The 24,248-nt window shown below is 38.0% G+C and overlaps 1 protein-coding gene across 2 annotated transcripts in view; it reads left to right on the forward strand.

Annotated features, from left to right (window-relative positions):
- Akap13 (A-kinase anchoring protein 13) overlaps positions 1–24,248 on the forward strand; it is a 283,527-nt gene that overhangs the window by 183,479 nt on the left and 75,800 nt on the right. For both annotated transcript variants that reach the window (XM_051148733.1, XM_051148734.1), the window contains 2 exons: positions 13,507–13,582; positions 16,715–16,851. In XM_051148733.1, coding sequence (XP_051004690.1) covers positions 13,507–13,582; positions 16,715–16,851 — 213 coding nt within the window. The remainder of the gene's footprint in view (positions 1–13,506; positions 13,583–16,714; positions 16,852–24,248) is intronic.

Here is a 24,248-nt window from a genome sequence, read left to right on the forward strand (position 1 = left end):
TGTTCAGATGGTGAATTTTTGCTCCCTTTTCTTCAGCTTTATATCTTTGGCTGGATTGCCTAAGAAGGCTGCAGAGGAAATAAGTATTGGTTGGGAAGGCTGGGTGGTACCATAGCCAGTACTATTAAAATGATGTTCAATCACAAGCAGCAGCACTGACACTGGCAGAAACAAGATAATGAAAAAATCTGTAACACTGTTTTCAAACTGGTAGAATCTCAGGATATGTGGCACAGCCTATTACCGAGTTACTGGGCTGCACTTAAGGAATGAAAAGAACATCAGGCTGGACCCAACTTTTCTTTTTCTTTCTTTCTTTTTTTTTTTTTACGTTTTTTGAGACAGGCTTTCTCTGTGTAGCCTTGGCTGTCCTAGACTTGCTTTGTAGACCAGGCTGGCCTTGAACTCACAGCAATCCGCCTGCCTCTGCCTCCCGAGTGCTGGGATTAAAGGCATGCGCCACCACGCCCAGCCAGACCTGACTTTCTTACAGTGTGCCTTTTGTTGTCCTGTGCTCTGCATTCACTGTAACTCATAGAACTTGGGAGTACCGAGTCCCAGTGGTGTCTGGGCTGGTTTCTGTGGCAGTACCTATCAGCAAAGCAAAACCAGTGACATGTTTTAGCTGAAGAACCACTAGTGTGTTCTGAGTGACTTCTCTCTTCAAATAATGCAGGTATTAAAATCTATTTCTAATTTTTAACTACCTGCTAAAGTTTCTATATCATCTGAACCTAGTCTCTGCTTTTCCTATCCATTGAGTCACTTGCCTACCTTGTAATTTATCCATAGCTCTCTGGTGGCATGAGAGCAAAATCTATGTGGGGAATCTCATAATCATCATATCATCTTTATTTTTATTAACCCTCTACATTGATCTGAACCTTTTGCTAAACCTGCACAATTGGATTTTTAAAATAACAAAAAAGAGTATAGTGCAAGGGACCAGTTTATTTTTTATTATGTAGACACCTTGGCTGTAGACATAATTTTGGGGAGAAAGGGGTTAATAGATGACATAAGCATTGCTCTAATCAGAAATACCTGTTAACTTTTGATCTCTTGCATCACACATGTCAAAAGTGCTATCACACATGTCAGAAGTGCCTGGCATTACATATGATCTACAGCAAATGTATGAAAATATTTCTAATGGAACCACATAGTGTAGCTTTTCGTTGTCATGAGAATGAGGCTGTAGAGATGAAGAACAGAACTGAGAGTGGTGCAAACCTGTCTGCCACATCATTGAGTCTGAAATATGGCAGGAGGAGAGGGTATTTTTTAAACCAGTTTCTAGCTCTTGGGCAGCTTACTTTCATGGTAAGCACGATATTCTTCACACATGAATATGATATGCTTGGCATTGCTTGTACACAGGATGTGGTTGAAAGTGCTGATGCATGTTCTAACAGTCTTTCTTTACTCACTGCAACATGGAGATTGCCCTCTGGCTAATGGCAGGGACCATGACTGGTAGCATCTGGCTCAGATTACCGGCTGTAATTTTGGCTTTGTGGGATGCCTGTCAACTGTTGTCTAAATATGTTTGTATCTCTTAGCTGCTGTACACTCAAGTCTTCATCTGTGATATAATGTATCACTATTTATAATATTTATCTATTTTGGGTACACTATAAAGTTCAGTGGTATTAACAGTTATACTTTTTATAGCCATCACTATTAGATAGCTCAAAATATTTCCATTTTCCCAAAATAGAACTTCACACCTGTTAAACAACAAATCTTTTTATTCCTCTCTCCCCTGGAAACCACCATTCCACATTCTGTCTGATTTGACTGCTTGGGTGCCTTACATAAGTGATGCCATGCAATTTGTCTATTTGTGGCTATCTTACATTACTTAGCATATCTTTGAAGTCTATACAAGTTGTAATGTGTATTGGAGTTTCTTTTTAAGGCTGATTAACATTTTTTGTAACATCATATATACTTTATTTGTACGTGTACACGTACACGCACGCACGCACGCCCGCACGCACGCCCGCCCGCCCGCCCGCCACCACCACCTGAATGTGTTAACTGTTTAGCTCTTGTGAGTGGCACTGTTCTGACTCTTGTATGTAAGTTAACCTGTTTGAACCCCTGCTTTCATTTTTTTTAAAGAGCATATTATCAGAAGTAAAATTGCTGAGCCATGGTAATCATGTTTTTAAGGGATGCTTAATTGTTTGCCAAGGTGACTCTAAATATTTTACATGTTCCTACCACAAATTCAAAAGACTTCCAGTGTTTCTGCATTCCCAAGTAATAGCATAATGATTATAAACTGGTGGCTCATTCTGATTTTGATTTGCATTTCCATGATGTACACTTTTGTGCTATTTGTGTTTGTAAGAAACCAGTGTGTGTGAGCTGATCTTACCTGCACATATGTGTTATGTAACAGTGTTGGTTGTCTACATGCTTTTTAAAATACACTGCCTCAAAAGTATATGAAACTAGACCTAAACTTCCTTTCACACCTCCCTTACTTTGTTGAGCCTTTTGTAAACCACGTTACATCTCAGAATTAACATGATTAAAGCATAAATCATCACCTTCTAAATTTTCTGTATCTGTTTATCATGGATTCCTCTGTGACTCATTTTTTGTGGATTCTGCGTTTTCCCCAGTCTTCTATTTGCATCTTTTTCTGTATTCTAAAAGAAATCTGCTCCCATATACATGATGCTGTCTCTAGACCAGAGGGGTTCAGATTCTTCTTCTCTGTTCTTTGTCCTCCTATGCCTCCACCCATTCTCCAGTTTCCCCATTTTGTTTGTATATTTCTGTAGTCGTATTCTCAGTACAGTACTGAGCTTGTCAGTCACCCTTGCCTACTGCCCTGGACAGGAAAGCATACTTTCATTTTAGCCCTAGTACAAATCTTGTGGGCTTTTTTTTTTTTTTTTTTTTTTTTAATCTTCTACTATCTGAAGCAAAAGTCTCTAATCTGGATTATACACATAGGCTCCAGAGCCCCAGGTTGTGATACCCGTGGTGCATGTGCCCAACAAGGGCACCATAGCTCCCCTTAGATTTATGGCAGTCTTGTCACTACAAAAGTCTATGAAGTGCCCCCCTTCCTTTAATTGAAAATGCATTTTTTCCTCATATAGTATATCGTGATTATAATTTTCCCTCCTTCTATCCCTCCCAATTCTCCCTGCTTCCTTGCCCATCCCAAACAGGCTTCTAAGGGATTAAAATAAAATAAGATAAAACAAAAACTAACACATCAGAATAGGAAAAACAAGCAAATAGGGAAAAGAGTCAAAGAAGAAAAGGCACAAGAAGCAGATAAAGATGCAGAGATCTACTTGTTTGCACACTCAAGAATCTCACAAAAAAATACTAGACTGGAAGCCTTAATATATAGGCAGAGGATCTGTAGGGTAAAAAGAAAATAGAAATAAAAATGTAAAAAATAATAAGATTTACAAAAAACGTTATGAGACAAGAATATTTTCAAAGAAGATTCCAAAAATGACATTGTGTTCATTTTCTCTTGGCCATCTACTTCTGGGCATGCAGTCTATCCTTAAGAGTAGATTGTGTCCCTGGTCTTTACCTGAAGAAAATTAAATTTTCATTTGCAAATAGTTGTTTATTGGTGATAGCTTCTGGCTTAGGGAGGAGGGTGTGTGTCTACTACTTTCACCTCTAGCACTCCATCTGATGCAGACCCATTTGGGCCCTGTACATGCTGCCTCAGTCTCTGTGAGTGCTATTTGTGTCTTAACTGTTTTATTCATATTTCTTTTTTCACATGTGGCTTCAGGTACAGACTGTTGTGAGCTACCATATGAGTTCTGGGAATAGAACCCAGATCCCCTGGAAGAGCAGCCAGTGTTCATAAGCATTGAGCCATCTCTGTAGACCAATAGCAGCTTTTTTAAAGTTCATTTTTACTTCTCTGTAATAGTAGGCACAGTGGATATGGCTTACCTTTAAGGTTATTGCTTTCTTAACTTCAGAAAAATGAATATCCCACAGCTCTGTGACTTTAGGTTAGTGTGTATAATCTCTGACTCAGCCCACCTTCTATAGTGTGTGTGTTTGTGTGTGCCTGCCTGCCTGCCTGTCTGTCTTTCTGAAATATAACATTTGTAACTTGACCAGAAAAGATGTATATAGGACTAGAAATTTTATACACAATAACATGCATTATCTTGGTCAATACTGTATTTACTGTACAAAATGCTGTACCACACTGACAAGCTTCTCACATAAACTCTCAGTTTGCTTAGGATGAGTTCTTTACCTACCTCAGCTTCAGGATTTGGTATAGTACTCCATCATAGAAGGTGTTTAACATGTTTTTTCCAAAGGAAGGAAAGAAAGTGTAAAGCTACCCATGAGAGGCAACACCCAGCACCTCCTTTTCCAAGAAAGTAATAAATAAAAACTATTTTCTATTTTAAAAGAAAAATATGCCTCAAAAGAGATGCAAGGCCACCTCTGTTATTATGACAAGAAAAAATCACAGATAAGAACAAAAACTATGCCAGACGTGGCAAAATTGCCAAATTGCATAGCACTTTAGAAAACAACCTAAACTTCCAAAAACTGAAATCTAAGTTACCATATGCATAATTCAGCAGTTAACGTCTAGGTATATCCTCAAGAGAAATAAAAACACTCTGTGCCCCAAAATGTTTGTATAAATCATTTGTATAAAATGTTTATAGTACTATTATTCATACCAGCTAGAAAATCAAGACAACCAAATGTTCAGTAGTTGATGAATAGATTAGTGAAATGTAGGTATGGCCATCCAATAGAATATTATTTGGAATTAATAAAACAGATACTACACCATAGATCAACCTTAGAAATATTTTGGTAAGTGAAATAAACATCACATAAGACCAGAGAACACATGGCTCCATTTATAAGAAGTGTTTACAATAGGCTGATCAATAGACAGATGGTTTAGTGCTTGTTCATGACCAAGAGAGAAAGATTTAAATGTTGGATTTCTTTTTTGTTGCCATGGCAGTGCTCTGAAGTTACATGATGGTGATGATTATATAGCTCTGTGAATAGTCTAATAACATTGAATTACACAGTCTAAATGATTAAGTTTTCTGCAGCAACAATTTGAATAAAGATGTTAAAATGCAAATTTTTACAGTTGCACGTACTCATTTGCATCCATGTTCTCACGCACATGTACAGAATAAGCACAGGGTCCATCCTGGATTGCCTTTGTAAGGGAAAAAACATGAATGGAAGAGCAAGTGAATCCAGAGAATTTTTTTTCTTATCTTTAAAAAATATTTTTCATGTAATAAATTTTTATCAAATTTCTCCATCCCCCAACTCCTCCCAGATCCTACCCACCCCAAATTGATAGGGTTTTTTTTTTTTTCCCTCTAAAAAAAAAAAAAAAAGACCACCACCACCAAAAAAACGCTAAAGCAAAAAGCCCACAAGAAAATGCAGCAGAAACAGCAAAAACATGGAACTTACTTTGCATTGGCCAACTATTCTTGTGCATGGGGCCTGGCCTGACTTATATACCCAGTGACACTTCACTGAAGAAAACTAAGTTTCCCTTTGCCAGCAGTTATCAAGTGCAGTGAGCTTACCTCTCTGAGTGCTAGACCCTGACTGGCTTGAATCTTGGCTTCTTTAGCACTCGTGCTAAACACTCTTTAGAATCTAATAGAATTGTACTTAATTGAATCCAACCAAAGATTTGTGTCACAATTGCACCAGTATATCTTGCATGCAAATAACTGTTGTAAGCCTCAGGTTCGTAGCTGGGTGATACTGAGAATTGCCTTCTCCTCTGGTAGCTTGCAGAATACTTTTCCAGTACCTGAGTGATAGTCAGTAGGCATGAAGCTTTTATCTGGATTTTAACTAACAACACTTTACTAATGTTGGCTTTTTAAACTCAGAAACGTACCAAATGTTTCCTGTTGGAAAACAGGAAAGAGAGAGAGGGGACTATACAGGAACTTCCTGTTCTGTCTTTAGCAAAGTGAACTCATTATAGTAACCTATGCCTCTTTCTGTCAAATACACTTATTATTAAAATAATTACTAAATAAAATTAGAATATAACCATAAAATAAAATTTGAGAAACTATAAGAGAGTTGAAAGGATTATTAGTTTATGATCATTCAAATATACTTCCTCACTTAAAAATTCAGTCAAATTAGGATTTTTTCTTTTTTGCTACATAAGTATGGTCATATTGATATATTTCAAGTACCTGTATTTTCTTAAATTATTAATATATACTGATTGTTTAAAAATGTGGGAGTAATTCTGAGATTTTAGCTTCCTTAAGCTAGTAAGTTAACTTGTGTTTTAATAGAACTGTTTGACACGCACTCATCCTTAGAAAGAATCTAGAACAGAAGGTCAGTCACCAGACCTGCAAGTATGCTTGAGGTTTCTGCAAAGACTATTTCCTAACACTGGTATGTCTTTTATCTCATAATGTATTCTTTTTAAAGAGGTTTTATTTTACTTTAATTTTGTTTTCTTTATCATGAATTGTTGCAAAATGGAGTTCTCACTAAATGTAACATACCAGTGCCTAAAATGAGAGAAATAGAGAGAGCTAAGTGAGTGTGTATGCCAGGTGAAGAATAATTCTTCTATGTATTGGCTGTAGAACAAGGATGGCATTGAAAAGGATTTAAGTTCCAAGACATACAATGTTAGGCTTTGCCAAAATGTTGGCTGAAAAAATCTTTGGGGGTCCTGGAGGGAAAGAGCAGCATCCTTATTCAGGGATGCTGGTGTCCATGGTCTTCACTCCGATGTCTGAGAACCCTCCAAGCCTTTGTATTCTTGTTAGCTAAATATATTTCAGTGTTTATGCAGCCTCTTTCTGTTAAACAATAATAAAAATGGCAAAAGGATTTTTACTTTTCCCACTTCAAGATTTACTTTCATGTTGAAGTGTGATTGCTTTATTACTAGCAGAGAAACTTGTCTCACAGTAAAAATTAGGTTCAGGTTAAAATCAGAAATTTCTGAGCTACTGCTTAGGGTTTTTGTTTGTTTGTTTTAATTTGGCTTTATCTATTTATTTTTAAAAACAAAATCTGCTGGGGCTGGAAAAATGGCTTAGTAGCTAAGAGTACAGAGTGTTCCTGCAGACTTTGGTTCTCAGCACCCAGGTCTCTCACACCCACCTCCTGCAGGGTATGTGACATAGCCTTCTTAGGCATGTGCACGTGCTCCTGCGCGCGCGCACGCGCGCGCGCTGTGGTACTTTTTTTTTTTTTTTTTTTTTTTTTTTTTAATGTTTCTTAGTTCCTTAGTTCCTTGAAAGATTCGGGTGATGTTTTGTAAAGTCAAAGACATTGGTTCCTGATAGTTGTACATTCTCAGGTTACCTTTCTGAAGAGGATCTTCTGTATAACATCATGGAAGCTACTGAAACTGTGTTCCCCTTTTACCACACCTTTCTGCTGCCTTTTCTGTACTAATGAAACAGCAGAGATGAGCAAATGTGTTTCATTTCATATGTGGCTAAACCTGCAGTTCCTCAAAAGTAATTTATTTTCTCCTATCATCAAAATATTGTCCTGTTTTTGAGCAAAGTCCTTATCCAACTGAGTGTGTATTAAGTAAAGTTCTTTATTTTTATCAGCACAGTAGGGTAGTATTTTCTCACTAGTGATCACAAATAAAATTGGATATATGCTTTACTCTAGAGGCCATTATATAAAATTATGTCCTCTTTTGACATTCTATTTATTTATCTGTATGATAATTTGTTCATGTTATTCAGAATTTAATTTCAATGAGTTTAGAAAGTTAAAGTGCTTGTAAAGAACTATTGTATATTTATACTTTTGTTGAGGTTCTAATTTATATGCAAAATATTCACTGGACTAGGTCTATAGTTCAATGATAGATCACTTGCCTATGAGCCACAAAGCCCTGGGTTCGATTCCTAGCAGAGAGGGGGAGAAAAAAAGGGAAGAGAGAGAGAGAGAGAGAGAGAGAGAGAGAGAGAGAGAGAGAGAGAGAGAGAGAGAGAGAGAGACAGAGAGAGAGAGAGAGAGAGAGAGAGAGAGAGAGAGAGAGATCAGTTTACCTTCACATTAATTAAATTGTATAGTCACTACATCACACGTGAGTACATTGATTCAGCTCAAAAGCTCCTCTGTGTGTACAGTTTCCCTTCACATTTTAGTGGGTTTTAGTAAATATTAAATTGTATAGTCACTGCTCCATCACATGGGAGTACATTGATTCAGTTCAAAAGCTCCTCTCTCTGGCTTCCCCGTCTTCTCCCTACTAATCACTAATATGACTTTTTATACTGAAATTTTGCCTTTTCTAAAATGGCATACATATTAAAACCTATAATAAGTAGTCTCTTCCTATAATACCATTGAGGTTGGTCCATGTTGTTTTAATCAGTAGATCATTCCTTATGAATGTCGCATTGCATAGATGTATGACAGGTTATTTCTGTCAGTCTGAGTCCATCATAAGTTAAGCTGCTATTGAAAAGTCTTGATAGCTAGGCTCAGTTGCACACACCTGTAATCCCAGCACTACAGGAGGCAGAGGCAGGTGGATCTCAGAATTCGACTCTAGGCTGGTCTACAAAGCAAGTGCAGGACAGCCAGGGCTACACCAAAAAACCTTGTCTCGAAGGGAGTGGCCCTTGACTTGACTGTTCAGAGGGTATAGGTGCTACTGCCAAACCGGATAACCTGAGTTTGATAGCAGAGATTCATATTGTGGTGTGAGAAAACAATCTGCCTCAAGGTGTTCTCTGGCACCCCCACCCCCACCCCCACCCCCAAACACACGCACTCTTTCCAGCCTCTTAGAGTTTTCATTTCTGTTCTCCTGTTGAATGACACTGCTAGAAATGCTTGCTTGTACTATCCCTTTCCCCATATAAATAACATAGCATCTTTGTCAAAATAAGTAGCTGACGTCAGTTCTTTTCCACTGACCTTTATTCTGTTTTATACCAGTCCTATTCTGGTTTGACTAATGTGGCTCTTAAAGTCATGTGTATGATTTTAAGGTTATAACTAGAGTTACTGATTTGTAAATATTCTTATCTCCATTTGTATGAGCCTTTAATATCAATATTTTTCTAGTTCTCATGGTGTAAGTATTGCTTATCTAACTAAATTTCTTGGTGCTACTCTACATAATATAGCTTTTACTTTCAATTTTAGTTTCTGCTTATATGTTGCCAGTACATAGAACTAATACTGATTTGAGATTGGGAGCCTATTGAAATTATATCTCACAACCCTGCAGTCACTTATTCTAGTACCATTTTTTGTTGTTTAGAATTTCCGATGTAGACAGTTAGGTTATCTTGGAAATTTCCTTCCTTTTTTTCCAGTTGTATATACTTTGCATCTTTTCTGTTTAGTGCACTGACTAGACCTCTAGAGCAATACTGGATAGAAGTGACAAGGTGGCCACTTCATCTGGATTTCAAATGAATGCCCTTAGTCAACTTATTATTAGGTATGATGCTAACTGTAGTGGGGTTTTTTTGTTTGTTTGTTTTTGGGTTTTTTTTGTTGTTGTTTTTGTTGGTTTTGTTTTTTTTGTTGTTTTGTTTTTGTTTTTGTTTTTCGAGACAGGGTTTTTCTGTGTAGCCTTGGCCATCCTGGACTCACTTTGTAGACCAGGCTGGCCTCGAACTCACAGCGATCCGCCTGCCTCTGCCTCCCGAGTGCTGGGATTAAAGGCGTGCGCCACCACGCCCGGCTTGTAGTGTTGTTTTGATGTATTTTCAGAATGCTTTTTATCAGGTTAAATAATGTCTTTTCTATTAGTATTCTGATACTTTATTTTAGTAGATGCCAATTTTTACCAAGTTGTTTTCCACCCTTTAGTATTCCTCAGGTTGTGAGTTTGTAGGACTAAATTGAAATTTTAAATTATTTCTTTATTTTTTAAGACTATAATTATTTACATCACTTCCCCCTTTCCTCCATCAATTGCTATTATGTATATATTTTTCTTTTACATTGCTACAATAACCTCTTGTTCTTAGAACAATTCCACTTGTTCACGATATGCTTAACATCCACATATATTACCTAAGGCAGGTTATCAAAACTTTTGTTAGCCAGGCATGGTGGCACACGCCTTTAATCCTAGCACTTGGGAGGTAGAGGCAGGTAGATCCCTGTGAATTTGAGGCCAGCATGGTCTGCAAAACAAGTCCAGGGTAGCAAGGCTACACAGGGAAACCTTGTCTCAGAAAACAAACAAACAAAACAAACAAATACAACATTTGCGGGTGGTTCTGCACCATTCCTAAAAGCGATCAGTGTTTTTCTGTCTTTATCTGGTTTTGATTGATGTTGGAGTAATGCTGGGTTCAGAAAATAAGCTGTGAGTTGTTGTTTGTCTATTTCCTGAAAGAGTTTGTGTAAAATTTGTCCTATCTCTTCCTTAAATGTTCATGGGATTCAGCAGTAAGCCTCTGGCCCTGGGGTTCCCTTTGAAAGAAAGCTTTAAATAACAAATTCAGTGACTTTAATGAATACTGGAGTTACTTATGTCACTGTGAGCAAATCTTGATCATTACTTTAGACTTAATGCATTTTATAGCAATTAGTTATTTTATAGTAATTAGTTATTATCCTTCCAGTGTCTGGAACCTCTGGTTTCCCTCCTGAACTCATGGTACTAGTAGGTAGATAGTAACTTTCTTCATCAGGACAGATAGGGTTTTGTAGATAGTACTGACTAGCTTTTCTGACTGCTAAAACTAGCTTTTTTCCTGCTTTCTGAATCACCCAGTTCTGTTCATTCTAGTTTTTATTTGCTGGATTTGGATTAATGTGCTGTTTCTTGGATTTTTTTTTTTTCCTTTTATTAAAAGTAGGTTTCCCCCCCCTCACATAATACATTCTAATTGCAATTCCCCCTCCCTCTATTTCTCCTAGCTCCTCCTCCCCTCCTTTCCAGATCCACTCCTTTCCCATCTTTCATTAGAAGACAAATAGGCCAAGCCTGGTGCTGGTGGCACACACCTTTAATCCCAGCACTCTGGAGGCAGAGACAGGTGGATCTCTATGCGAGTTCAAGGCCAGCCTGGTCTTCAGAGTGAGTTCCAGGACAGCCAAGTCTCGAAAAAACCAACAGGCTTCTACAGGATAATAATAAGATAAAACAAAAACTAACATATCAGAATAGGGCAAAACAGAAGGAAAAGATCCTAACAAAGTACATGAAACACATAGACGTAGAGACCCACTCGTTTGTACATCCCAAAATCCCATAAAAACACTAAGCTGGAAACCATAATATGCACCCAAAAAACATATAGCGTAAAGATAGAAAAAAATACATATAAATAAAATAAAAATAAAGAATAATAAAACAATTTTTTTAAATGAAAAATTTGTGACACTCCATTATGAGAAAAGGAACCTCTAAAGATGCCATTGCATTCATTTTCTCTTGGCCATATACTTATGGCCATGCAACCTACCCTTAAGAGTAGTTTGTTTCCCCAGAGTGCCATTGGAGGAAACTAAATTTTCATTTGCAAATGGTGATTAGTTGGAGATAGCTCCTGGGATAGGGGCATGGGCCCACTTTTCGCTCCAGGACCCCATCTGGTGCAGACCTATGCAGGCTGTATGCATGCTACCTCAGTCTCTGGGATCATTTGTGTTCCAGCCCTGCTGTGTCTAGAAGGCCTTGAAACTGTGGTGTCCTCCATCTGTCTATGTCCTACACTCTTTCAGCCTTTTCTTGTGTCCTTAGGGGAGGAATTTGATGGAGACATCTCTTTTAGGGCTGAGTGTTCCAAGGTCTCTTACTCTCAGTATAATGTCTGGCTGTGGGTCTCTGTATTTGTTACCATTTACTAGAGGAAGAAGCTTCTCTAATGATGGCTGAATAAGGCACCAATCTATGAGTATGGCAAAATATCATTAGGAGTCATTTTATTGCTACGTTTGTTTGTTTGTTTGTTTGTTTGTTTGTTTGTTTGAGACAAGGTTTTAGTGTAGCTTTGGCTGTCCCGGAACTCACTCTGCTGCTCTTGAACTCACAAAGATCTTCATGCCTCTGCCTCTCAAGTACTGGGATTAAAGTGCATGGGCCACCACCGCCTGGCTATTTTAGATGAATAGTACTCGGTTTTCCTTTAGGTCTCTGGGTTATCTAGTCTCAGATTCTTAGTCACCCAAGCAGTGTCATTGTGGCACCTTGTGGCACCATTTCAGTAGCATATCTTATAGGCAGGACACCATTTTCGATCCAAGGGTTTCTGTCTAGGTGGTGATCACTTTTCTCCTGGAGAGGTGGGGGGAGGGAGGGAAGGAGGGAGGGAGGGAGAGAGAGAGAGAGAGAGAGAGAGAGAGAGTGTGTGTGTGTGTACCATTTTAAAATGGTAAGCACTGCCTTAGTGCTATCCCACAATTTTTTATATGGAAGTTTTAATTTGTATTCAGTTCAGCGTATTTTCTTTTAACATTTCTTATATGGGCTGTGAGTTACTTGGTAGTGTTTTCTTTGCAAAATCTTTTTAAAGATTTGCGTGGGGTTCCAGATTTTGATTTGGGTTTCTTATTTAATAGTGTTGTGGTTAAGAAAGCAAACTTTCTGGGATTTTAACCATGTTAAGTATGCAGCACATCTTACATGTGAGAGCCCAGATTTTTTATTTGAGTTGTTTTGTGTGTTAGTACATGAGCATTGCAAGTGCACTGATGCAGAAAGCCCTACTGCGTGTTCCCTGTGTTGCTTAGGTCAGATTGTTGGTTGTCTCTGACATTTTCTTGATCCTTGTATCCATGTGTTCTATCAGTTACTGAGAACAGAGTGTTGAAATATTTAATGTTAATTTAAAAACACACAGTACTCAAACATTAACTAAATTAAGAGGTTGTAATGATGAAGTAGTTAAGCAGTGGGTCTTGAAGGAGGCTGCATGTTTGCCTTTTCAAGTCTCGCACACTCACTCCCAGTGCCACTCCTTTTGTTTTACCCTTCTGAGTTGTTCCATTAGTTTGCTAGAACACAAACTTCTTGTAGCTCTTCTGATCATTTGATGAGAAAATGTATGCTAAATTCTTAACATAGCACCTGGTGTATCTCTCTTAGTTAGGAATCATTTTGTGTTTTGTAAAATTCTCAAATTTTGTGTGCTTTTCAGAATTACAGCTTGTGATGCCAAAATGTATTTTAATATTTTTTCTTTTTATTTGTGTGTGTGTGTGTGTGTGTGTGTGTGTGTGTGTGTGTTTAAATTTCACCCTTGGTCTGTACTGTGCCTTGTGCATTGAGGATCTTTTCCCATTGTTTTTGCATGCCATTATTACTGACTGTCTTTTCAAGAGCTTTTAGCTGAGTGTAAATTGCCTTGTTTATATTTCAGTAGAGTTTTGTTTTGTTTTTTTGGCATAATTTTATCTACCTTGCAATAAAATACTAGCAAATCAGAGGGTATGAACAATATATAGATTATTCTGGAGCTATAAAGTTACTTTATTATCTGAAGCAATTTTTTTTTCTTCCAGATCAACCGAGAAAGCTGGTGTACCATAGAACCATGTTCTGAAGCAACATCTCTCTTAGCTTCCAAACAGAGCTCAGGTAGGCACATTCATAGTCCCGCTCTATAGGAAATTATTAAGTGTTGTGCATTATACACAAACCAGAAGAAGAAATATATATGGTTTAGTTTTGTAAGCATATGGTTTCACAATTGAAATAAAAGCACAAGAGGTTTCCTTAATTTTAGTTTAGGAATTATTAATAATTTAATGATTATAAGGCTATGAGTTATTAAACATCTGTAAAGGATTCTGGTGATGTAAAATTATAAATGTATTTTGCTGGGAGCCGAGTCTAAGATTCTTAATTTTGGCTGTGTTGATGCAAAAACAAACAGAAACCTGGAAGGGAATAAGAAATACTTTATTTTAGAGCCAAATTGGAGTGATCATAGCCCAGAAACATGGATTTAGGTTACCCCAAATTCCATGTTCTAACATACAAGAAATTACTAAAGTTTTTACAGCAATAAAACACAGAAATCTATAAATCAAGACACCTTTTAAATACATTGGTGGAAACATCAGAGACATGGCTACAGCTATAAGCCTCCGACACAGTTGGGTGATATTTTCAGCTTTGAGGTTGGTAAAAGGTAGTGGTCTGCTGTGTTTATAGATACCAAAAGATTTTATCCGAGTCACAGGATATTAGTTGCAACAAAGAGGTGGACAAGGAATGGCTATTCCAGGAGCTAAAGCTAACTGGGATAAGATAATTAATCTCTGGACCTGCAACATTCCAGCTTTCCCATACCACTGCAGTCCTGATCAGTCGGTCTTTGCAGACACAGCTTCTTTCTGGAAAATCTCATTGACTGCTGCATACTGGAATCCTCGGGGCAAGATAGCTTTGAAAACACATGATGCCTCAGATTTATTGGGCAGGGATGCAGCATGGAAATCTACTAGAATCCTTTAAGGCTCCTGCTATCCTGGGGAGGTGGAATTGACAAGTGTCAGGAGTCTTTCCTTACATGCCCTTGACAAATTAGTAACAAATAGAGTTAAGGTCTTAGCTGATGATGACACTGGGTCCTACCTTCACCCCATGTTCAGTCAATTCTGATGTAAGACATAGTCCCCAGTGTCTAGGTTCCACTATCTTCCATCTGTAAAGTGTTACTAGGTTCCCTCACTGAGGGGTGTTGCACAGCTGAGCTCACTCCTGTGCTGGCTTCTATGCTGCTAAGTAAGCAATAGTGCTTTGCACTTTTGAGTTGTCCAGTCTGCTTCACCATCAAAGCCTCTGTTTACTGAGGCTTTGGCACAGGGTGAGGAGTTGTGGGGGGATGGGGAGGGCTGGGTTTTTTGTTTTGTTTTGTTTTTTTGAGACAGGGTATTGTTCCTGTTTTTACTAATCTGCTTTAGAAATTACCAAGTTCTTCCTATTTGCTGGCCTTTTTAGGGACAGCTTAGCTATAGGTGTCTTGCAGTAGTATCTACATCAAGAATAGATTATCCTAGTCTCTTATACCTTGAGAGACTTCCTGCCAGTTCTCAACTCTGTATTACAAAGGAAGTATTGAAAGCAAATACAGAAACTGTTTCTTCTGTAGTATTCACACTTTTTTAGAGTGCTGTTTAAGAATAGTATGCTTGTATTCAGGACCTACAAATTCAAAAGTGTTGTAAGTAAAAGTATACCCACACCCATGTTTTGGTTCCTTGAAGAGACTTTTCTGAATGTGTAACTAGCCACCCAAGAATGAATCTTCTACCATTCAATTATTGAGTCTCAGTGCTTGAATGTTCATAATATGGAAGGACTTGTAGATATCATGGCTCGTTTATCCCTTTAAGTAACTGGATTTGAGTTGCAGTCTTTTGTCACATCATAATTGTATGATAGTTATAGCACCTCTGTACACTTTGACTCCCAGAGTAAGCAGTTTTGTGGTCTTACATTAAGGATTATTGCAGCCTGAACTTTATTGAGGCATATGTATCACACACTCCATGCCAGATGTCTAGTTACTACATTTCTAATTTGCTACTAACTGTCAATATGACTGTAGCCTTGTACTAATCATCCCATTTTACTGATGTAGGAGTGAAGACTTACTGGGATAAATTGCCTCGGATCTTTCTTTTAAGCAAGATCCATGTAAACATGCTAAAACCAGTGTCCTTTGCTCTTTTTACACTTTATACTTTAATATGTTTAATATGTAGGAAGAAAGGATTCTTTTTTTTATCTCAGCATATGTGACATGGGTGTATATTAAGTTGCCTTTAGGGATCCCTACAACTCATGAAGGTCATAGTGGGGTTGTAATGGTTAATGGTTGTTCTCTTCCTGTGTTCCCTTTTTCTCTCCATATTCTTCTTTCCTCCAAACAGCCAGTTTAATTTCACACATTAATTTCCTCTTATCCCAGACTTGGTTTGTAGCCTTGTGCTGGCTTGGCTTTATTTTTGGGGTGAGGTACTTCTATCAGAGCTGAATCTGTAGATTTTTTCATGAGAATATATTGTTTGAGTTTCTTTTCTAGGCTGGTATTTAAATATCGTCTTTAGATTGCCAGCTAGCCAGACAACCCTCTAGCAGCTCAGCATAGTTGCTGTGACAGCCCTTTCTTTCTTTAGCCAGCACCCCCATTTCTCTCTCAAACACAATATGGTGTTTTGGGAGGTTTTTCAAGTAGCAAAAGAGGCAGGAATAAAGATCACAAACCCACCCACTGTACTGTTATTGTATACTATTATAAAGTGGAGGGCCTGGAATACCTATCATTTAAGGTCTTTTGAAGAAACCACACTATTTTCATTGAAGTAACATTCTGAAATTATCCATGAAATTCATAATTGTGACTGAAAGATTTAAACCTAACTCATAGGTCCTGCCTCACTTGTTATTGTATTCTTTATATAATTCTGCAATGAAATTACCTCTTAATTGTACCACAAGATTGTGAATAACCCAAGTACACACTAAAGTCTTTCCAGGACTTAGCCAAATACCTAACAGAAAGAGTAATTTTTTTTTCAGTTAATATACCTAAAAGTTACTAGTTAGACTATGTCCTTTCTAACTGTATAGATACGTAAAATGGAAGAAAAGCTGAAAGCAAAGACGTGGGTGAACAATAGAGAAAATGACTGAATGTTGGTATGAAACAGAAAGTGAATTAAAACAATAGGTATTGGCTAAATAAACTTTCTTTTTCAGAATGTGAAAGCTTCTTAGAAGTTGGATTGGGCACGGAGTGTACCTCAAAAGAAGGCATGCTTCAGAGGGAGTCGGGGAGTGAGTCTGAGCTCTTCCAGTCACCCAGTGATGAAATGGACAGCATTATCTTCTCAAAGGTATTGGATGAACCTTCTACTCATTGACCAGCTGCTCTCCTTGACTCATCTGGCCTGTTTAACTCTTCTTTACTATGATTTTTCCCCTTGTGCTCCTTGTCATCCCATAGCTTTTTAATACCTGACTCTAGCTAGTAAATTGTGATCCAGATAGGCCATGTATTCTGAGGGATTTGGGAGAACTTGGTTTATCTTTCCTACCTGCCTTTCTTTTCTCTCCCTTCTTCTCTTTCTACACTTCAGGTTTGTAAGTGTTCTATTTAAAGAAGGAAACTCCCTTGCCAGGGCTTAGGAAAGGCATTGGCCTTTAAATATTAGATTTATTTTCTGAAAAACCATGGCTGGTTCCATGAGAGGTTTGAAGCTTGCACTGAAGTCAGAAGGCGTGGGAGTTCTTTTAGCATGAACTAAGTCAGATAACAGTCAACAACCTTCAGTGGTTAGGAAGGGACCACAGCTCAGACTGTATGATGTCATAGATATAAACTAACCATAAAGTCATTCTGGTTAATGTGTAGATGCCTGAAACTCACTGCTGAGCCTGGTGAAATCATCTTTCATCCAGACTGCTTAATTGGAACTTTCTAGATGTATGTATGGTAGAGTACTTGAGGTTTTCTCTAGGGAAAAGCTAGGGAAGATGGAGGCTGGGAGCTTGGGTTTGTTACTGTTTTGTTCTCTAAGAGCAGTGGCCCTTTCCACAGCAAAGAGGGCAGGTCAGGCTGTACTCAATTACATGCCACAAGTGGTTTTCTTAACAGTGAGGACTGAAGGGGCAGAAATGTTGTAGCACCCTGAAGAAGAGTCTTCCTGGTTTTATGGTTGAAGAAGTGCTGACAGCATCGTTAGTGGGTGGTTACAATGTGATACTCCCAGGTTTAACTGTTACAGTATAGGAGCAATGTCATAAAATTCTAGAATTCTGGTCTTTTTGGTTTTGTCCATCAGCCCTCAACTCCGTTTGTCCTTCCCAAACCCTTTGTACCCTGCTCCCCTGATTGTCTTCTGAAGGGTCTTGGAAAGATATATGGTGCGACTTTAGGACTTCTGTCTTGTCACTTGCTGGCCAGGCATGATGCTGAGATAGGAGGACTCTAAACTTGATCTAGTAATTTGCCATAGTCTAACAGGGTTCAAGAAGAGAGAATTTGCCTTTGAAGTTACATTGAAAGAGGAAAACCAGTGGATAGTTTTTGTTTGGGGACATTGTTTTTGTTTTGCCCTCCTGCCTTCCTCCTCCTTTCCTTCCTTTTCTTCTTAAGCTCATAACAAATGCATGTTTTAAATTACATTTCTGGGAGGGAAGGATGTGTACCTCAGTGCTCATATAAAAATCAGGTTAAAAATTTAACTTTAAAATTGTCTCATAATGACTGGAGCTGGATAATGAATATTTAAGAGATTATGAAACAAGTATGTATGTTTGTGTGTCCTAATAATAAAGAGGTCCTAAGATTTATTTTTATGTCTAAGGGTGTGTGCCTCGGGGTGGAGGTGGGGGGGTGCTCATGGTGGCCAGAGACAGGCATTAGATCCCATGGAGCTGGAGTTATAAATTGTGTAAGATGCCCCACATGAATTCTGAGAACTCAGGTTCTTTGGAAGAACAGCAAAACCTCTTAACTGCTGAGCCATCTCTCTAGCTTAAGTTTTGGTTTTTTTAAGCTGAATAATCTTCCTTCAGGAAATATTTGCTGGCCTACCTCTTAATATATAACATGTGAATGGTTTGTTCCTAGTGTTACCCTCTGTGCAGATAGATAATTATTTCTGATCACAAAATTGCATGGTTTGCTTACAAAAACAAAACAAACAAACAAAACCCAGAATTTTCTGTACTTTACCATCTTACTCAAGCTGTTAAAAGGATGCAGAAGATACTTCATGTAAAGGATCTTTGCTAAATACCGCACATTTTTCCCATGGAGAATAGACAATATTTTTTTCTTTTTTGTAAGCTGAAGCATGCACCTCAGACAAACTTCCACCTACATTGCCAATTGGAGTGCTTAGAGAAAAGCCAGGCAGTTTGGATGAACTTTCACCTCTTTGTGCATGCATGAGAATGTCCAGATGGCCTGGGACCAGGTCTGGGTTGGGGGTGGGGATGTTTCTTCCGTTTCTTCTTCCAAAACAGTGACTAAAAATTAGTTCTTGGAATAACTAATTTTCCTAGGGCCGACAAAATCAAGGCTAGTTAATAATACTGACAAGGCACTGACCTGAAATATTTTATATATGTTTATCTCATTTCATATGTCCAGCAAGTAGGTAGATAGCTTTGTCATTTATACCATACAAGAAATAGAGGATTAGATTGGTATGTTCCTTACTTTTATGTCAACTTGACCCAGGCTATTATCATTTGAGCAGAGAGAACCTCAATTGAGAAAATGTCCTCTACCAGATTGGCCTGTGGCCAAGCCTATGCTGCATTTTTTGATTGTTGATTGATGAGGAGGGTCCAGCTCTGTGGGGGAGGACACCCCTGGCCTGCTAGTCCTGAGTGCTATAAGAAAGCCGACTGAGCAAGCCATGAGGGGTCAGCCTATATTTAGGCAGCATTCCTCAGTGGCCTATCAGCTTCTACCTCTGGGTTCCTGCCCTGTTTGACTTCCTGCCTTGGCAGGATATAAAGTAAAATAAACCCTTTCCTCCCCAAGATGCTTTTGGTTCCGGTGTTCTATCACAGCAATAGAAACCCTAAGACAACTGGTAAATAAGTTTATTTAAAGTGAGCAACTGAGTGACAGAAGTGAGGTTTTCATTGAGCCTTGACTCTGGAGTCTTTCCCTGTTTTGTTGCTTTGCTTTCAGTCTCCAGTATGACTCTGAAAACCAATGATTTAAGTCAAGTCTGTTTACCAATAGTCTACTAACCAACCACCAACTCCTGTCTTAGAGTCATTCCTCTGGCCATTCCTGAGTGTGTGCTGGGCAGTGTCATGGGGTTGCTTACAGTGTCCTTATGTTCTTCTCTTTCTTTAGGGGGTTGGAGGGAGTCTTTAGGCAAGCCATTGCAACATGCTTTTCTATGAACTGTGAGTGGTGCATTAGGTCACTTCCTGCAGGCACTTAGTTATGTTTGGCTTTAGGAGGTCTCTTGAACAACATGCACCTCCTGGGAAATGTGACTCTTTGGTGAGTGTTGAGCTTTATGTTTATTCTTACAAATATTTTCTGGCTCTTAAGGGCATTTTTAGATCAGCAACATAAAATTTATGCTTTGTTTTTAAAGTGAGACAAAATCCTGTGATTCACTTTGGCACTAGCTGAGAAAGAAAGTATGCAATCATAAGATGTAGTTGGTGTAGATCACTCTGATCAAAGACTTAAGATTCGTAGGCAGTATGCTCTGTATAAGAAGATTGTATGGTGAATGTTTAAAATGTGCACCGTTGTTTTTCAAGACAGTAGTATGTCTTCTGTAAAATGTAAATAATAAATATTTGTTGGATAAATGAAGGGCTAATCATTTGGTAGTGTTACACACGATCCCTTCAAGTGTAGTGACAATATATAAACTGTGTGGCAGTTTTCTCTTTCTTGTGTTTATCTGCTGCCATTTTTAAAAATTATGTTTACTTACTACATAGCTGTGTTCTGTTTACACAGTCTCCCTAAATTTGATGGTACATTTTAAAGCAAATTACAGATATATTCATAGATATGCCTAAGTTCCTTAGAATCAATATTTTTCTATAGTTGATAGATTTGGGGATATATTATTTTATATATATATATATATATATATATATATATATATATATATATATTTAGTTGCTTTTGGTTTGGATTGTTTTTTTCAAGACTTTTTTTGTAGTTTTGGCTGTCCTAGAACCCACTCTATAGACCAAGCTGCCCTCAAACTCACAGAGATCCACATGCCTCTGCCTCCCAAGTGCTGGGATTAAAGCCATGCACCACCACTGCCTTGCTCTTTTGGGATTTTGGTTTTGATTATTTTTAAGACAGGGTTTCTCTGTGTATACCTCACTGTCCTGGTACTCTGTAGACCAGGCTGGCCTCAGTCTGAGAATTCTGCCTGCCTCTGCCTCCTGAGTACCGGGATTTAAGGCGTGCACCACCACCACCTAGCTCAGTTGCTTTTGATAAACACACTCACTACTTTTGTAACCTGGAGCTACATGAGAACACAGACTATAAGCATAAGTCTTTTTACATGACATCCCTGCTCAGTGTCCATTCAATCTTCCGGAAGAAACAATAACAAAATTTCCCACCAAAGATGTTTTCTCTGATTTAGACATTAACACACTGTCTTACAAACTGGCCATCTCTCTTGTATTCTCACTAGGGATGTATAAGAATCCTAGCTACTCTACATCCTTAGTAACAAACACTGTTGTTTTAATTTTAGTGTTTCTGGTATCCATGCAGTTTTACCTCATTATGGTTTTGATTTGTGTTTCCTGACAACTACTGATAGTAAACAAATTTTCACATGTCCATTGGCAGCTCATGTGTCTTCCTGCATAGAGCGTCTGTTCCTATCTTTGCCCATTAAAGTAATTGGATTATTTGTTGTTACCAAGGAGCAGATGATGTATATCCTGGATACTGCTCCTTTATTAGATTCATGATTTGAAAATACCTTCTCTTATAGCACTTGCCTATTCACTTATGTAAAAGTGTTGTGATTAGCTAAAATTCCTAATTTGATGAAGCATAATTTAATAGATTCTGTTCAGCTTACTGCTTTGTGTATTCGCCCCTGCTATTCAGCTTACTGCTTTGTGTATCCGCCCCTGCTTGCTTTTCTTTTTTCTGTGTTGGTTTTGCTTAAAAGACTTATAGATTTGGCTTTCATTTTCAGCACTAAGATGTATCTCAGTTTTATTTGTAACAGTAACAACCACTTTATATATTCACTTCCGGCTGTTTTTTAGAATTATCTAAAGAGCTTAAGGGTGAGGTGGAAACACCCAGCTCTGCCAGCTGACTAACAAAATAAGAGTCTTGAGTTAACCTGTTTTCTCACCTCTAAAATGGAAACGTTAAAGGGCACATCTCTGTGAGAACAAAGTTAGAGTAGGTAAACCTCAGGAAATGTCCCAGCACTTCCCTGTGGAAGAGGTTGTGTTTGAGGATACAGTCTAGTCAGATTTTTTTTGCCTTTTTAAAAAAATGTGTGTGGGAGCTAGAAAAAAAAGGCTCAGTGATTAGAAACATTGACTTCTTTTCCAGAGGACCTGGGTTCAATTCCTAGCACCCACATATTGGCTCACAGCCATCTTTAACTCCAGTCCCAGGGGATCTGGCATCCTCTTCTGGCTTCCATGTGCATCAGCCATGCATGTTGTATACAGACATATATGCAGGCAAGACTATATATATATGATAAAAATAATTTAAAAAGAAAGGTGGGGGTGTAATATGAGCATATCACAAGTTTTTCTCATTTTGTTTTAAGTTTTGTACCAAAAGATACATACTTGTTTTAAGAGTTTGACTTGTTTTGCGTTAGAGACTGGGAATATATATAGTTCAGGAGTGGAATGCAGGACTGGCATATGTAAGATACATACACACACACACACACACCAACTTCCAAGGCTAGGTTGGTGGATGCGACTATTTTATTTCTTCAAGAAATGTTCTTTTTAGACTAGGTACCAAGTGACAAAGTACTTGTTATTTTGACCAGAAATCATTTCCATACAAGGAACAGCCATCTTTTAAAGAATGTGATAAATAGAAGCTCTTCATTGGAACTCGTGTTTCCTACTCTGCAATTCTGTGTTTTAACTCAGGCTATCCTGCAATCCCTGATCTTCCTCTTTACTCCCAGGACTTCAGGTTGTGTACCGTTATGTTCCACCAATAGTTCTATTTTAAAATAATACCTCTTGCACATTAGAATTGACCTAATGAGGTAGTTTTATTTTGCCTCTTGTACCAGTGAAGGGACGGTTCAATACTGACTGTTTGAATCAAAGTAGCCTGGATTCAAGTCTTGATTCTGCTGTTAACTGTAACATGGAAGGGTCTATTCAATGATCTAGGACTCAAATTTTCTGATCTGTCAGTGTCTTTTTTTTTCTCCATTCATCTCACACTCTAGGAAATTGATTTTTTTTCAGAGTAAAGGTAAGCTGTAGCCCAAAAGGAGCAAAGGTACCTTTTCACAGGCGATGGTGTGCTTTGGATTAAAAAGAATCCCAAGTCAGAGCTGAAAAGACTCATTAGTTTTTGTGAGTTTTAATTTCTCTCTCTCTATATATATATGTATGTGTGTGTGTGTGTGTGTGTGTGTGTGTGTGTGTGTGTATGTATGTATGTATTTACTTTTTCGTTATACTTTATTCAATTGTGTGTTTGCGTGGGTGTGCATACTGTGCTTTACTTGTGAAACCTACAGAACAGTTTGTAGGAGTTGCTTCTCCTTTTATTAGTTTTATTAAAGCACTGCATCAAAATCTGGTTGACACCAAAGTGTCATACATCTTTAATCCCAGTACTCAGGAGGCAGAGACACTTTGTGAGTTTAAACTTGGTGCTGATCTGGTCTACGTAGTGAGTTCTAGGACAGCCAGGGCTATATAGTGAGAGCCTCTTTTAAAGATTTTTCTTAAGTCACCAAATGTCTTCATTAGGGATGTATTGTGAAAAAAGAAAAAAAATCTGCATGCTTTTACGTATTTCTCTGTTTCTTGTCTAGTGTGAGGCTAAACTGTATATAAATGGAACTAATCTTTCCTTTGCTCATCATATCATGCATTTGGTGTCTCTCAGTAAGCAGAGGATGCCACGACAGTAGGACAAGATTTGCATAGTTCTTCTTAGATACTAGAGGTTAGCCAGGAAAGGAGCATTGGCACCTTATTAAAGGCCTTATTTTCAGGATTATTTTATGTGATTTGGCTTCAGAACATTCACCCAAATTGTCAGAAAAGTGAAAAGTGGTAAAATTTCTCCTTTACATTCTTGTGGCAAACTTTTGGTGGAATTAAAACTATTAGGTAGTTTTTAAAAATATGATAAGCTTAGAGTTTCATAAAGCAGAAACCATGGATACTGGTGGTTTTCTTCTTTTCAGTTGATGGTAGTTTGACAGAACTAAACTAAGAATTAATTTTTTTTTCTCCATTAAAAAGAAAAATTAATGTGTTTTCAGTGTAGTCTAGTACTTTTACTAAAATGACAGTGATCTAGAACATTCCTTTATTACAGTGGTTCTCAGCCTTCCTAATGCTGTGTTTTTTAAATACATTTCCTCATGTTGTGGTTACTCCCAACCATAAAGTCATTTCGTTGCTACTTCATAGCTGTAATTTTGCCACTGTTATGAATCTTACTGTAAATAGTTCTGGAGATACAGGTTTGACAAACGGGTCACAGTGCACAGGTTGAGAACCACTGCTCTATTGGAAGCCA

The sequence above is a fragment of the Acomys russatus genome, chromosome 7, assembly GCF_903995435.1.
Source record: "Acomys russatus chromosome 7, mAcoRus1.1, whole genome shotgun sequence".
Lineage (NCBI taxonomy): Eukaryota > Metazoa > Chordata > Mammalia > Rodentia > Muridae > Acomys > Acomys russatus.